This window comes from Molossus molossus, unplaced genomic scaffold (assembly GCF_014108415.1).
Source record: "Molossus molossus isolate mMolMol1 unplaced genomic scaffold, mMolMol1.p scaffold_m16_p_14, whole genome shotgun sequence".
NCBI classification, from domain to species: Eukaryota; Metazoa; Chordata; class Mammalia; order Chiroptera; family Molossidae; genus Molossus; species Molossus molossus.
The window spans coordinates 4,548,691-4,564,710 of record NW_023425349.1 but is presented as its reverse complement, the minus strand read 5'-3'; the positions used below and the strand labels follow the sequence as shown (position 1 = coordinate 4,564,710).

General features: G+C 56.5%; 1 protein-coding gene across 3 annotated transcripts in view; it reads left to right on the top strand.

Annotated features, from left to right (window-relative positions):
• NUP214 (nucleoporin 214) overlaps nucleotides 1–14,045 on the top strand; it is an 89,312-nt gene extending 75,267 nt beyond the window's left edge. For all 3 annotated transcript variants that reach the window (XM_036260780.1, XM_036260779.1, XM_036260781.1), the window contains 5 exons: nucleotides 5,345–5,497; nucleotides 9,930–10,101; nucleotides 12,282–12,421; nucleotides 13,465–13,489; nucleotides 13,907–14,045. In XM_036260780.1, coding sequence (XP_036116673.1) covers nucleotides 5,345–5,497; nucleotides 9,930–10,101; nucleotides 12,282–12,421; nucleotides 13,465–13,489; nucleotides 13,907–13,940 — 524 coding nt within the window. In that variant the 3' untranslated portion in view covers nucleotides 13,941–14,045. The remainder of the gene's footprint in view (nucleotides 1–5,344; nucleotides 5,498–9,929; nucleotides 10,102–12,281; nucleotides 12,422–13,464; nucleotides 13,490–13,906) is intronic.
• Nucleotides 14,046–16,020: the final 1,975 nt, after the last annotated feature.

Below are 16,020 nucleotides of genomic sequence, written 5' to 3'. Positions count from 1 at the left end.
TTCTGATTTGCAAAACATAAAAAGAGGTTACTCAGAACAGGGGCCAGAACCAGAGACACATCTGCGTGGTTCCCCCTCCCCAGCTATTGTCACAGAACTCGGGCTCCGCGCACACTGAAAACGTCCTTGCCTAGCACGCTCCATTTCCCAGTAAGGGACAAGCTCCAAGCGGTTTGGTGATTTCTTGGGGTTTTTTAAGGCACGGAGCCAGACAGTGGCAGATCTGGAATTCATCTGCATCTTACATAACGTGCCAAACAGCGTCTTGCACAGAACAGGCACTTGGTAACATGCTGGTTAGGATGTAGGTTTACCCTGGGTGCCTTATCACCTGCGAGGCTGTGTTTGTAGCCTATTTTTGTTAAAACTTAGGTGCATCATATCCTTGTAAAAATTCCTTTTCTTCTGGCTGATTCATCTCTAGTGCCCTGGCTCTCACCTGTCAGAGACTCGCCCTCTCTCCTGGGTGGGCGGGAGCTGGCCCCACCTTCAGGGACTGCAGGGCTGTTATTTACACCATGCAGATGGGGCAGTGTGCTCCACTCTGTTCACTGCAGCCATTGTCTCTAATTCTTTAGTTCTGGTGTCAAGTAAGCACCTCTACTCCTGATACCAGACACCTGCTGGGCTGCATCTCCTACAGGTGGGCGGTTGTTACCCTGCAGCTGACTTTTATGCCTTGGGCAAGTTTGAGTGCATTTGAAAGGATACAGGAAAGACTTAACATTGTTTTTAAAACCCAATGTATGACTTGATGGTGACAGGGACGGGAGCCTCTGTAGCCCGAGGACCAAGTGCAGGGAAAGAGGAAGGGACAGTGGAGGAGGAGCCAGAAGTTATCCGGCCAGAGAACTGAGAGTGCTCTCCGCAGGCCACCAGGGACAGCCCCTTTCTCCCTGGGTGACTGCGACATGTGGTGCTTTCTTTTTTTCTTGATTGATTTTTTGAGAGGGAGAGGGGGCGAGAGATAGAAACATGGATGAGAGAGAACATCGACTGGCCGCCTCCTGCACGCCTCCTACTGGGGATTGAGTCCACAACCTGGGCATGTGCCCCGACCGGGAATCGAACTGGGGACCTCTTGGTGCAGGATCGATGCTCAGCCACGGAGCCACACCAGCTGGGCAACGTGTGGTGCTTTGAGCACTTCTTCCTGGACACGTGGATCAGCGTCCCAGTTCTCTTCCTGCCTCTCGGTCGTCCCCCCCTGTCTGCTCTGTCTCTGTCAGGGTGGGGCGTGTTCCAGCATCATCTGGGTACTCAGACTCCCTTCCCTGCCTCCGTCTCCTCCACTGTGGTCTGAAAATCCACACCAAGTTAAGTGGCTGAAGGCTACTTTAATTTCGCCACTATCCCTACTCAAAACTCTTTGCAGCTCCCCACTGACTAGGGCAAAAAACCCAACTCCTTGGCCTGAAATTCAGGGCCCTCCGTGAGCTGGCCCTAACATACTTTTCTTTTTGTCTGTCTTAAAATTTTTTTCTCATTGGTTGCTTCTTTGTATGTGCCCTGACTGGGGATCAAACCTGTGCCTTTGGTGTATCAGGACAATGCTCCAACCAACGGAGCTGTCTGGTCAGGGCCCCAACATACTTTTCTGACTTTGACTCAGTTCCCCCAGCATGTTCTCCCTGCCTCAGTGCTGCTGTTCACACTTCTGCCCCCAGCCCACCCACCTGAACCTGCCCTTCCTTTAGGTGAATGAAGTTTCTTCCTCCGTGCAGCACGGCTGGGGTCCCGCGGGCCCACCGTTGTTCTCTCTGCACGGAGCCCTGCAGTTTCTGAATTTTGTTCCTTGACAAGACATCGAGCAGAAGCGAAATAACCTTGATTGATTACCTACTGTGTGCTGGGTGTTCAGTGTATGTGGGCTGATCACTTCCTTTTTTTATCCTCACCCGAGGACATTTTTGCATTTATCTTCAGATAGAACGGGAGGGAGAGAGAGAGAAAAACATCAATGTGAAAGGGACACATCGAATGGTTGCCACCCACACAACTCGGGCCGGGGACAAACTACAACCGAGGTACGTGCCCTTAGCGGGAACCGAACCCGGGTCTCTCTGGACCGCAGGCTGACGCTCTAACCGCTGAGCCAAGCCAGCCAGGGTTGATCACTTCTTACAACCGTGCTTTTAGGTGTGGCTGTCCCCATTTCACCAATCAGGACAGCGACGGGATATGGACTTCCAGAGGTGACAGCCATCAGAGAGTCCTCTGGTGTGTTCCCAGATCCCTGCTGCACCTCGCTCCTCCTGGGCCCTCCCGGCCTGCTGTGCCCTGGCAGGCCTCCCAGGCTGTGACAGCCCTGCGCTGGTCCTCATGGCGCCGCATGCTCCCCCTCGCACACGTGTCTGAGCCCAGATCGAGCAACCAGTGCCCTCTGCCACTTAGCTTCTGCCCCGAGGAGTGGTCAGAACCGCACAGTGCCCGAGAAGACAGGCTGGGTACCGCACGGAGGCTCACCCTAAAGGCCCTTTTCCTGTCTTCCCCAGAGACAGTGCCAAGACTCACTGCAACCCTGGAGCCACTTAAAACCCACCACCACGGTGACTTGTTACCTGTAAGGTCCTACCACCTGCTCGAGTCGTGTGAGGACATTGGCTGGGACCGTCCTCAGTACATTTCTTTCTGTCCAGGGGCCTGAAAGACATATTTGTGTGGGGATGAAGAAGCCCGTTGATGAGAATGTATTGGGCTCACAAGGCTCCCTCTACACTGTTTTTTAAGAAAATATCCTGGCCCTGGCCGGTTTGGCTCAGCGGTTAGAGCATCGGCCTGCGGTCCGGAGAGACCCGGGTTCAGTTCCCGCTAAGGGCACATACTTCGGTTGCAGTTTGTCCCCGGCCCTGGTTGGTCGTGCAGTGGCAGCCACTCGATGTGTCCCTTTCACATCAATGTTTCTCTCTGTCTCTTCCTCTCTCTCCCTCCCACTCTATCTGTACAAAAAATGGAAAAATGTCCTAGGGTGAGGATAAAAAAAAAAGAAAGAAAGAAAAGTGTCCTGGGCAGGTACTTCTTGAGAATCCTGTTCTCAGTCTGTGTTGAGTCCTCATTTAGTGACTTGAGACCTGCAGGACGGCAGGGAGCAGGTCTCTGCGGTGATATTCGCATGGCGATGTTAGGTTGTGCTCATGTACTTGGACAGAAAAGACCAAGAGGGTCAGTGTGCCAGCAGGTGGGAGCCCACAGCAGGCGCCTGCCTGCCCCAGGGGGGAGGTCAGGTGGCTTCGCCGAGACCAGTCTTGCTGGCTGGCTTGCTCACTGTCCCAGCAACAGGAGAGCCTCTTCTTTGCCACATTTTTGAGAACTAGAGACTTATTTGGGAGCCATTAGGAGACAGCCGAGACACACGTTGTTGACCACAGAGCAGAGAAGCAGACATTGTTTTCTGCCACCTCGTTTTCGAGCAGCTTAAGTAGCTCCTGAAACGGGCGTGCTCGGCCCCCCGGCTGCTGAGTCGGCCATTGCAGCGGGAATGGGGGCGTTCCCGGGACCTTCCCGGAGCGGCAGGACTCCGTGTTCTGCAGCTGGCCGACTCTGGTTTATCATCTTGAACGTGATTGCATATGGCAGGGGGACGAGTTAAAGAGACGGGGAAGTTGTGTTTCCTGGGGGTCCATCGTGTGCCTGACGAGGTGCCCTGGCCCACTACCCGATTCACTCCCTGCAGCCACTTTGCGTGCTCACAGCCGCTGTCCCCTGTTCTGTGTGGGACAGGCTCGGGAAGGCTCAGTCCTTGCCCAGCGTCGTAGTCATCAGGTACTCCAAGCCAGGTCTGAATGCAAAACTTTAAGAGAGAAAGGGATAAAGAAGCCCAAAGACTTCTAAATGTTCTCTGGCCTCTGGGATTTAAGGTTCCCGACATTGTCCCAGGAAAATCACTTCACCTCTGTGTTTTGGCTTCTCCAGGAGGCAGTCTAGCCCCTAATCTTGCATGTGAATTTGTTTGCTGTTTGAAAGTTTGCATCGTTAGCACTAAGTCAGAACATTGCAGTCTCTGTTCCTGAAACTCCAAGTTGGAGTGACCGAGAGGCCTGTTTTCGTCTCCAGGGTCAGATGGATGCCACTGAAGGAATCGAAAGGGACCTCCAGCTGGCTCGTCAGGGGAGGCTCGGAGCGTCCGAGAGGACTCCCCCGGGGGATAAATGACCCGTGTGCCCTTCATGAGGGTTGACCACCCTCGCTGCCGGGGCCCGGCACACGCATGGCCACGCTCTAAACTGTCAGCGGTCGTTCTGGAGAGCAGGTGGCCAGGTGGCGGTCTGAGGCTCTCTGTTGTTGGTGCCTGGAAATCTGAGGTGGTCGTGTCCCTGAGGGACAGTCCCATCTCACACATGTGGGATTGGTGACAGAGCGGACGCGGGGCCTTGGGACGGACAGGTTAGTGGCGGACCACCTCTTCAGACAACTTTGAGTGGGAGTGACTCCTCCCCACGTCTCCTTCCATCTCCCCACTGAGCACGTGACGGGAAGCCTGGCCTCCCGCTGTGTTTGCACGTCTCACTCAGTGGCACAGTCAGCTGTCCTTTCCCACCCAGAGCTCATGTCAGCCTCCTGTGAGGCCTCTCTGCACGCCGACCTCATTTCAGGATAGCTCCTCCTTCAGTGAAAGACCCGTCCATACGTGGTGGGGGAACAAATACTTCTCACCCACCTCGGTTTTGGTAGTTAGTTTCCTTTCGTTGTTGGAGCGGATTCAGTGTATATTTGAGGGAGTGACCCACTAGATACGCATCTGAAAGGTCAAGAGCTTAACTGAACCTCTTAGAAAGAGGAAATCAGACTGGAAGTCTCGCTAGCCTCTTTTCCATTCTCAGAACACCCCTGGCTCCCATCAGATCAGAGGTAGGAGCTCGTGGTGGTGGTGTGTCTGCTGTTCTCTGAGCAGCCCCAGCAGCCCGCACGCCACACTTGACTACAGAAGCGGAGGCTGGCAGCCGCTGTGCTCGCTTGGGATTTGCTCTGACTTTATTTTCTCTAGTTCGACGAAATCTGAAGTTGGCCTTATGAGGAGATGGGTGAAAATAAGCCCCTTTCTTCAGAAGACGGCAGCCGTGGTGGACAGGCTGAGACCTGGGGGGGGGGGGGTGCGGGCGGGTTTCTGTGTCTGTAGAACTGCGTCGGGAAGCCCTGAGCCTGGACACCGAAGTGATCACGTCCCGTCTTCCAGACGCCGCAGGTCAGAGAAGGTGTCCATTGCTCTGCAGCTCAGCTCCCTGGAATCTTAGACTCCCTTCTCCCAAAACACCCAGCTGAGGCTTCTTCCTTCTCTGTTCTGAGAAGTAAATAAGGACATTTTTCTCCCTCGGATTTCCCTCACTCGTGTCTTTCATCTCTGTAGGTACCTCTAACCTCTTTGGAAACAGTGGGGCCAAGGCATTTGGTAGCTTTGCCAGCTCGTCGTTTGGAGAGCACAAACCTTCTGGCACCTTCAGCTCTGGAGGAGGAAGTGTGGCATCGCAAGGCTTCGGGTTTTCCAATGCAAATAAAACAGGTACTGGTGTCTTCGTCGGCTGTGGGTATTTGCACATGTGTGTTCACAGGTGCGCAGGTATCCGGAAGGAGGGAGACTCTCCAGCGGGGCTCTCCAGGAAGTACGATCAGGGCACGATGGAGTGACTCCCCCACACGCACACTTTGTTTCTATGTTTAATGAGCATCTGCTGTGTTCCTCACACCGTTCCAGGTCTCCTGAGACACATTAAACAGCACGGAATGCACGTTATAGAACCCTTAAGAGAACTTAGAATCTTCTTAGGGAAGAAAACATTGTAAATATTTAGCAATTGCAAAACAACCAAGGTAAGGGAACATATAAGAAAATGATAACTAGCCCTGGCCTGTTGGGCTCAGCAGTTAGAGCGTCGGCCTGCGGACCGGAGAGACCCAGGTTTGGTTCCCGCTAAGGGCACGTACCTCGGTTGCAGTTTGTCCCCGGCCCTGGTTGGGGTTGTGTGGGTAGCAACCACTTGATGTGTCTCTCTCACATTAATGTTTCTGTCTCTCTCTTCCTTTCTCTCTCCCTCCCACTCTGTCTGAAGATAAATGCAAAAAAAAAAAAAAAAAAAAAGGTCCTTGGGTGAGGATTAAAAAAAAAAGAAAGAAAGAACTGAAATGTAAACAAGAAAGCATCTTGAGCCACACATTTGCTTAGGTGCCCATTGACTGTCACAGGTAGACAGACTGTTTAATTTCTTATGTCTGTGTCATTTTGCCTTCTTTCCCAAATCACTTGTTTTTGCTTTTAATTGAGTAAAATAAACATAAACATATCAGATAGGCATGTGTGTGTACTGTATCCAGATATCCACAGCATAAGCGTGCAGCTCAGTTACTGCTCCAGTGGACTGTGTCCATCTAATCAAGGATAAAGACCGTCGCCAGCATCCTCGTCATCCCAGCATTACTTTGAAAGTACATTTATGAACTGTGGCATTTTATAGCCATGCATTACACTTAGAATTAAAGTTTTTAAAGAACATAGTATATTTAGACACAGAAGCACACTTCATTGTCATCACCTGTCTCTCTGTCCCATTTCTGTCTCTGAGCTCCACAGGGCTCTGCCTTTCTGCCCCTGTTGCATGGACAGTGGTGTGGAGGACATTTTTGAGGCATGGGGCAGAGGAGGGCTGTTTGCTGAGAAGGGCTCTTTCAGGCTGGCTCCCTGGGTGAGCAGCAGGACACTCGCTCGTTTGAGTGTGGGAGAGACTGAACGTCAGAGGAAGGACCCGACCTGTGGACCAGATGCATGGTGACCCTGGCTCCGACCGTCCCGCCTTAGCTCTGGGACCGCCTCTCAGAGTCCACGTTGGTGTGGCTTCCAGAGGCACCGGTCTTCAGGCCTGTGGCCAGGGCGGTAGACTCAGCTGCCAGGTTCTGGTCCTTTTTTCTAGAATTTAAGATGGATGAGAAATGGGCATCGCACCCTTATTTTGCCCCAACCTTCCCTGCAGTGAAGGGTTTATTTTATTGTTGTTTTTATTCCTCACCTGAGGATATTTTCCTACTTATTATCAGATAGAATGGGAGGGAGGGAGAGAGAGACAGAGAGAAACAGCGACATGACAGAGCCACATCGACTGGTCGCCTCCCTCACACGACCAGGGCCAGGGACAAGCCGCAACTGAGGTCCATGCCCTTGACTGGAATCGAACTCGCGACTGATTGATCTGCGGGCCGACACTCTACCGCCGAGCCAAACCGGCCAGGGCTCTGCAGCGAAGAGTTCAAAATGAAAGGGCTCCAGGCCCTTGTTCCTCATTAACAAGGAAATGTTATTTGAAAGAGAATTTAGTTCATTAGTCATCAAGACTATATTTTTAAGGGACCTGATAATTTCTTTGACTCATGTTTTTCTTATATGTGTTCCTTAGCCTGGGATCAGGTCACACTTGATAGGAGAGTCCGGTGCTTTTCATTTTTCTCCCTTGAAGGGAGTGTACCTCCCTTTCAGAATATTTTTCTATTTGTTTTTTTGCCGTGAAACCGCCTAGTTTGCGGGCTGGAACAGAGAAGGCTGCCGGCACGTACGAGAGCCGAGTGAACTAGGGCCAGAGAGGAGAGCGGTGCGGGCAGCCTGCTGTCCTGTGCGGCGGTTCTCGGGGCGCCCGGCCTCAGAAAGCCTGCTCTCAGCCAAGAGCCCCTGCCCAGGCGCACAGCCCGCGTGTCGCCCTTGTCGCTGTGCTTTGCGAGGGGCTCAGACTGCTGCTTGGCAGGGCTGTGAGGTTCCAGGGCCGCCTGCCTGCCCTCAGCGCAGTTGCGCCAGGAAGTGATGCTGCTGAGATGATGGAGGAGGGACAGAGGGACAGACTGTAAATGACCTTGCTGCCGCCCTGGTCTGGGGGTTCACCTGCTACTCTGGTGCTCAGGTCACTGGGTTAGTGGCAGTGGGGCAGGAAGGGGGGCACAGAAGGGTGAGACGGCAGGTGGTCTTGAGTCCCTCGGCCCTGCTTCCCGTCCCGGTGCCACCACTTCCCGTAGCTCAGCTCAGGCGCCATGTGTTCGAGCCTCCGTTTGCTCGCTGTGAAGGAGGGACCCCCGGTTCACTGGGGAGATGACAGCAGGCTGTTACACGGCGCTGGTACGTGAAGGGCCCTTACGATCAGGTATTTTAATAGTATTGATTTTAGTGCGTTCCTGTCTCTTCGGGGGAAAATAATCATGAAAATATGGCATCTAGTAAAAACGCACCCACAAGCTGCCTGTCTCCAGAAATAAGACCAAAGTGACCTTTCCCCGCGACCTGGGCTGGTGTGTGTGTTGACCCTCCTCTCCCCTGCCCACTCTGCTCTCTGTGTCACTGTGACTTCTCGCCTTTCACCCCCTTCCACCGAGAAGTCTGAGCGCTGCGGAGCACGAGGCACTAGATACAGGCCTGGGTGTCTAGGAAGAAAGTAACTAGATCTGTGATCAGTCTTAAATTATTCAGCTGCCAGGGTTTCGAGCACTTTTTCTTTTCCAGTTCGTTGTATTTGTAACCCAACAGTCCCCATTAGCACGGCTTGGAATTTCACTCAAGGTTTTAAAATGCAGGATGTCACCCCCAACACAAGCCGAGCAAGCGTGTCTTCTCAGTTGCGCGGGCGCTCCCAGCGTCGGGCCGTGACGTGGCCGCTGGCTGCAGACGCAGCGGGCGCCTTCCCTGGCTCAGGTGGCAGAGGCTCGCTGGGCACGCTTCCCACGAGAGGCCTGGCTGCCCCTGCAAGGGGTGCGCCTTCTGAGAGGCGAGGAGAGTGTCCCCGACCCCGCAGGCTGCTGTGCCTGGCTTGGCCGCAGCCACCGTCACCCCTGTGACGCGGAGCTCCCCAGCCAGGGCTCGTTCTGAGAAATACGCCCCTTCAGAGCACATTTCTCGTGCTGCTGTGTTCATTTTGTCCTGCACTCACCAAGGGTTTCTGCTGATAGCCTAGGGTGATTTAAACAGTATCTCGGGGTTTGGGGACCCTCCTCAGGAGCAGAAGGGACGGACGGTTGGTCCTCCCGCCTGCTGAGCATCTTGGCCAGTCGGAGCCGGCTGCCTCGGCACCCGTGACCTTTCTGGGCGGTGGCCACCCTGCCAGCCTGTGTCCACGTGAGCAGCAGGGCTGGGAGCTGCGGAGGGAGCCTGGGCTCAGATGGCTGTCCTCACAGCCCAGTGACTGTCCACACCTGGACGTTGTCTGACCACTTTGTACAGCAGCCTTCCTCCCGAGAAGAAATTCGGTGTGCTTTTGTGTGGGGTATTTTCTGACTGCAGAGAGAAAGGCGGTGGTGAGAGAGGGAAGAGCCATTCGCTCTAAATAAATACAAGGCTCCTGGCCCAGCACCAGCGCCGAGCAGCACTCCGCCTGCTGTAGCCCAGGTCACAGATCTCCCGCAGAGGGGACCCGGCGCTTCCGGTGTCGTGCTGCGGGTCTCCCTGAAGCCTGGCGCCTTGCCTGAAGGCAATAAGCCATGACACTGTCATCTTTGACAGCTGCATAGCAACGGGGGCTTTTGAGTGTGATTGTACAGTGAGGGGTCTCAAAACAGTGCAGCCGGGCCAGGAAGGGGCCGGAAATGCACCAAGTCGGTTGTTGGTAGCAATCTGATTGGACAAGACTTGGAGCTGGCAGGCCCAGTGTACCTCTGGGAGGGACCTGGGACCTCACAGGCAAACCTGAGGTCTGCTGGGTCCTTGGAATTCCAGGAGCTCTCCTGAGTGGACCCCAGACCTCCGCTCGAACTGGAGGGAGGTGGTTCGGTGACTGGTTTGCTTTGGGTTTAATTTGGATTTTGCTGATAGAAGGGATGTTGCCCTTTGTTTCAGTTTTTTGTGTTTGGATTTCTAACATGTTTTCCCTTTTTTCTCCCTCCTTTGATTTGGTTTCTCACTGCTCACTGTCTTCTCTCCCTGTCTCCTCCTTCCTTCCCCGTTTCTGTCTGTTTGCCTCTGTTTTGCTCAGGTGGCTTCGGTGCTGCTCCAGTGTTTGGCAGCCCTCCTACTTTTGGGGGATCCCCTGGGTTTGGAGGGGTGCCAGCATTCGGTTCAGCCCCAGCCTTTACAAGCCCTCTGGGCTCGACGGGAGGCAAAGTGTTCGGAGAGGGTACTGCGGCTGCCAGCGCAGGAGGATTCGGGTAAGCCCCCGGGGGGACGGAGGGCCCGCAGGCTCGGGCCAGCCAGCAGCACTGCCCCTCCTGTCCGAAAGGGAGTCCGTGCATCTCGCGGCCCTTGGCTGCGAGCCGAGCGCCCCTACGTCGAGATCAGCAGACAGGTCGCTCCCAGATCCCTCTTCTCCGGCCAGACTCCGCCGAGTGCGCGGGGGCAGCGGCCATGCTGCTGCCCCTGGTGCGTAAGGTTGTGGTTGGCAGAGCCCTGTCCTCCTGCTGGACGTGAACAATGGGCTAGAGGAAGAAGAAGTCCTGCCATGGCCCTTTGTGGTCACTCCTGCTAGGATATTCCAAGGGAAGGTTCTCACAGACTCTTTCCTCTTGGGTGGTTATGCATTAGACCGTCATGCTCGAGCAGGCCACTCCCGTGCCCCCTCCTCTACGCCAGAGCCCTGGAGGGTGCTCAGTCCGCAGTGCTCGGCTGGCTTCCATGCCAGGCACTGCCTGGGCCCCGCACGTCTGAGTCTCGGTGACCACTCAGCTTCCAAAGCTGCTCCCACGCCGTGCACACGCCCTCCCTTCAGAATGTCATGTGGGCATTGACTTTCATGGGCCCCAAAAACTCTGTCCGATTGCCAAAACCCCAAGGGAAACATCTCTCACCGCACCACAAAGTCCCAGTGAAATATATGTGGTCACGACATCAAAGTGCCTCGTTCAAGGAGGTATTGGTGGCCGAAATACCTGTCTGATAGACCTCTTGCCCTCGGCACTGGCTCAGGACGTGGGAAGGTGAAGATTGGGGGAGGTGAAGATTGGCTTCATGTTGGGGAATTGTTAAGGTCTTGGTGAGGTGACACCATCTTTGTCATGAAAACAAGCTTATGTTCTTACTCATACCCTTTCTCCTCCACGAAAACCTGGTGCAAAGTGTTGGGAAGTGTCAGGAACGTGCGCAAGTCTATGTGTTGCTTCTTGGGTTTCATGTAGAGATGAAGGGGTCTGTTACGTTTCCCCCAGGAAATCCCCAGGATTTACGTGAAGGGAACTTTTAAAGGAGCGTTGGGACTGACTTTCACCAGTGTTCTGCGCAGGTCCTGGAGGACCTAGGCTCTCCCTGGTCCACTGGCCCAGCCCACGGCCGTCCCGAGCTCTCCCCGGCCCAGCCCACAGCCGTCCCGAGCTCTCCCCGGCCCACCGGCCTAGCCCACGGCCGTCCCGAGCTCTCCCCGGCCCACCGGCCCAGCCCACAGCCGTCCCGAGCTCTCCCCGGCCCAGCCCACAGCCGTCCCGAGCTCTCCCCGGCCCACCGGCCTAGCCCACGGCCGTCCCGAGCTCTCCCCGGCCCAGCCCACAGCCGTCCCGAGCTCTCCCCGGCCCACCGGCCTAGCCCACGGCCGTCCCGAGCTCTCCCCGGCCCACCGGCCCAGCCCACAGCCGTCCCGAGCTCTCCCCGGCCCACTGGCCCAGCCCACGGCCATCGCTGGAGGCCTCTGCTGACTGGGGATCTTGAGGGCTTTTGCTGACTTATTTGAAACCAGCTGTCTCACTACTAGTGAGGTGCCGTGCTCTGCCTGGGAGGGGAGCTCCCGTAGCAGTCCGACTGGCTGGTGAGGGCCACTTTGTGAAGCAGGGCTGACGAGGACTGGTTGAAGATTCCCAGTGTGACATCTCCAAGGGGCCATTGTCATCCCCTCTGTGCAGGTCCCCGGCCTCTGCCCCTGCAGACCTCTGAGAGCTCCCGCTGTGTCTGTGAGAGCCTGAGGTGGGAGTGGGGCTGAGCATGCCCAGCAGGGCCCCTGGGGAAACGGCAGTGCGGACAGGGCCAGGCTGTCTGCGTGTGGACGGCCCCAGCCCCAGTGTGAAAGTGGACAGGATCAAGGTCCACAGGAGGCAGGCGCCGGGTGTCGATCAGCGAGAGATGCTGCAGTGGGGGGATGAAACTCAGAGCTATTGGAGAAAGAGCAAAAAAACGCAGTGCTGCTTAATTGCTAAGCGGCCTGGAGTGTCCAGACAGTGGACACAACTGACTGGACAAGCTCCTGGATTTCGTATTTTTCATTCTTCCCAAAGCAGAGGTGGTTTGCCCCCGGCTCTGGCTGCTGGTTCACGCCGAGCAGGTGCCCGGATGCGTGCGCGCCGAGCCCCGCCATCCGAGGCTTCCAGGGGCCCTCGCCTGCGCTGACGTCTGTTTCTCGCTGGTCCAGGTTCGGGAGCAGCAGCACCACCACGTCCTTCGGCTCCCTCGCCAGCCAGAACGCACCGGCGTTTGGGTCGCTGCCCCAGCAGACTGCGGGCTTTGGGACCCAGAGCGGAGGGTTCTCTGGCTTTGGATCAGGCACCGGAGGTAGGCAGCCAGCCCTCCTTCCCAGGGCCCCTCCCACCTGCTCCTGGGCACATGCCCCTCCCTCACCTGGGAAATGCGTGGTGTGCACCTGGCTAGTCAGTGTAGTGTTTTAAAAGCTGAAAGCACTTGAGGGCAAAATGTTCTTTTTAGGTTTTAATTGGACTTGTAACATTGTGCCATTTTTTTTACCAAATTTTTCTCAAGATTTTAGAACACAAAGTAATATTTGTCTTCCTAGATCCTAGTTTAAAAATCCAAGCCAGCAAACAAAAAGTAAGATGTAGAGACTTCACCAGCCCTGGCTGGTTTGGCTCAGCGGTTAGAGCGTCGGCCTGGGACCAGAGAGACCGGGTTCGGTTCCCGCTAAGGGCGTGTACCTCTGTTGCAGTTTGTCACCGGCCCTGGTTGGGTCGTGCGGGTGGCAACCACTCGATGTGTCCCCTTCACATCGATGTTTCTCTCTCTCTCTCTCCCTCCCACTCTATCTGAACAAAAAATGGAAAAATGTCCTTGGGTGAGGATAAAAAAAAATTTGAAGAGACTTCACCAAATGTCTCTCATTTCTGTAACACTCTGCTTCTTCAGGTAGCAGAGTGTCTGTGTTCTGTTTTCATCTTTGCAACGCACTTGGGAGTCTCAGAAGTCAGGCATTGTTACTGTCTTACAAATGGAGACATAAACACTCTAAGGGACCAGTTTGCCCCAAGGTCCAGCCAGTGAGCAGCAGAGCCAGGCCTGGAAGCCAGGGTCCTGCTTCTCTGGCCTCAGAGAGAGGAGAAAGCAAGTGACGGGACAGTAGGAAAACATTTTCCCAGCGAGATGGATCTGTATGGCCCCGGGGAGCTGAGTGAGAGGGGCCGGACCAGAGACCCCCTTCCCACCCCAGCGAGGGAGGAGGAGGAGGAGCCCAAAGACAACCCCCTTTCTGCCCGACCTGCAGGAGGGCTTTCCGTGGGGAGGAAGGGGAGGGCATTTGGCCCAGGGTCCACCTTTGTCTTTCAAGTATCCGAGTGTCTTCACTTCACCCTTCCCGTCTTTTCCAGGGTTCAGCTTTGGCTCATCTAACTCGTAAGTATCTCCGGCTTTGCCGCATGGAAGGGGCTGGAAGGGAAGAGTGTGGTTTGTGAGAATATTGGACTGCTGCTTTTTGCTCGATGTATACTTTCTTCCTGCTTTAAAGGCGTGTCCTGGAAGCGTGGGGGCTCTGCAGCAGGTTTGGGGTTCTGTGGATTTGCTGTCTTGGGATGTGGCAGGGGTGCCAGGCCAGGCCGTCCCAGGGCCGTGCAGCGGAGGGCGGGCCTTCCGATCGAGACCCGCAGGCAGGCCTTGAGAGGTGCCTTTCCGCTGGGTTCGGGCCCACTGGCCAGTCGTGTTTTTGATCATCACTGTGCTTCTGTGTAGAGTCGCGTGAGCGTGAAGGCGCAGCCTGACCTGAGTGCAGGCCTGCGTGAGCCCGGAAGCCGATCCGCCCCCGCTTCCTTGCAGGTCGGTCCAGGGCTTTGGCGGCTGGAGAAGCTGAGTGGTGTCGGTGTCCTTCCAGTTCCTGTGACAGCGGCGTTCTCAGGTCCTCGTCCCTGAGGAGCACGGGGACAGTCCTCTGGGGGCGCTGTCCCCCCTGGCACGCAGACCGAGACCAGCACCCGGCGGGTGCCTTTTGGTTTTCATTTCATATTGGTTGTTCCCCTCCGCCCCTGCTATTAAACTGTTTGGTTGTTTACACACAGGTTGTAAGTGGGTTTTTTCAGGTCACAGCCAAGGACAATTTCCTGGTGTCTGGGGCGGCCTCTGGCCAGCGGCGGGCATCTCCGCGGACGAGCACCGGTGGTGGGCGCAGTCCCATCCCCTCGGACGTCGGCTTCCCCGCGGGGAAGAGGTTGGGTGCTGCTTGTCCCCTTTCTGAGGCAGTACCTTGTACCCCTTTTTGTGTCCTCTTTGCTGCTGGGTGGAGGAAGCTCGCTTGGCGGGCGTCTGCGGGGTCTCAGATGTGCAGCCTCAGGGCTGAGGGGCCGAGGCAGACCTGGAGAGCAGCCCGTGGGTGCTGCGACAGCGCTGTCCTCGGAACCGGCCCTCGGACGCTGTGCCCCACAGCTCATTCCTTCTGCTCGGGGACAGTGACATTGGTCACCACGCTGGGCCACTGTCTGTCACCCACTGTGCAGATAGTCCTCAGGTGGACCGAGGAGTCGAGAAGACACTGCTGCTTCCCAGTCCACAGCAGTGTGTCTGCCGGGCGGGCCTGGGGTCCGACGCCTGTCCTGCCGTGGGCCTGGCGTGCCGGTTCACTCAGCGCAGGTCAGCTCTGAGGCGGCAGCGCGGCCGTCGCTGACAAGGGTCGCCTCACCCAGGGGGGTAGGCGCTCGCGTCTGTCCAGCCCCGCACTGGCCGTGGTTGTTGAGAGCTTCACGCTTTGGGAAGTTGTGTGTTGGGATTGTTGGGGAGGGGAGGTCTCACCGGATCCCTGTGCTGCAGCCTGGCCTGGGTCCTGCTCTGCTGGGTTTCGGTCGCAGCACCAGACCTGTGGTTCCGATCCCTGGGCCTGGACGGGGTGTTGAGTTCAGTGCTGCGCCCCATCCTGAGCCGGGATGAGATCCACGGGCACCCAGAGGACCGTCCCTGCTCGGGTTCACGAGAGACGAGGGCTCTTCCATTTGCACTAGTGAGGGCGTCCGCCTCAGAGAGCTGGGGCGCCAGGGGTTTAATGGGGACCTGTTTTGGTCCTTGTGGAACTGAAGAGCCTGCCTCCACCTGTTCTCACAGGAGGCCCACAGCCGTGGAGCAGAGGACTGTCCCCCAGACGTGCACACAGCCAGGCCGGGGCGCTCCCATCCCAGGGCGCCGGCGTGCACAGCTGCCGTCTCGAGACAGAGGAACTCGGATCCTGATGGGGAGCTCGTGACGAGGGCCTCGCTTGAGAGGCAGCAGTGCGGCTAGTGACCCCTGCCTGGCATGTCATCCTGTCTCCTGCCCGTCTGCTCCCCCCCGGAGGCTCTTTTTTATAAATAGAAGCTGGTTCGGCCTAAACCCTTGACCTCAAATTCTCTGTCTTAATCCTCCATGGAGGTGGCAGGTGACGTGGGCCCAGGAGGCGCGTCAGCTGTGCCCGCCAGATAAGGCCGCTCACTGTCGGCGGCCGTGCTGCGCTGAGCTCCTTTTTTGGGGTCGGTTCACTGGTAGGTGGCAGGGGTCATCTCAGAACACAGCCAGCACGCAGCCCCCGACCCCAAGCTCCTGGGCTGTGGGGCGGGAATGCAGTGGCTCCAGCCCGCCCCGGAGAAGCCGAGAAGCCGGTGGGGCCGGCCGGGCCTTTCCCGTGGGGGCGGCAGAGCACAGCTGGGCCGAGGGGATGGAGACCCGGCGAGCAGGGCCCAGGGCTGCGCAGCTGGCCCGCGAGGCTGGCCGCTTGTCTCACGCAGCTCAGGAGAGGCAGGGAGGAAGGGGCGGCAGCTGAAGGCTGGCTGTGCTTTGCCCAGCTTTTCCAGACTGAGTGTCGTGTGCTCATAAGTGGTGCTTCCGACGGCAGCACAGTGACCAGGCCATGAATCTGGCTCTCGGGGACAGGAAGAGCCCACATGACAGTGGGCATGTGCGTGTGCCCTTCA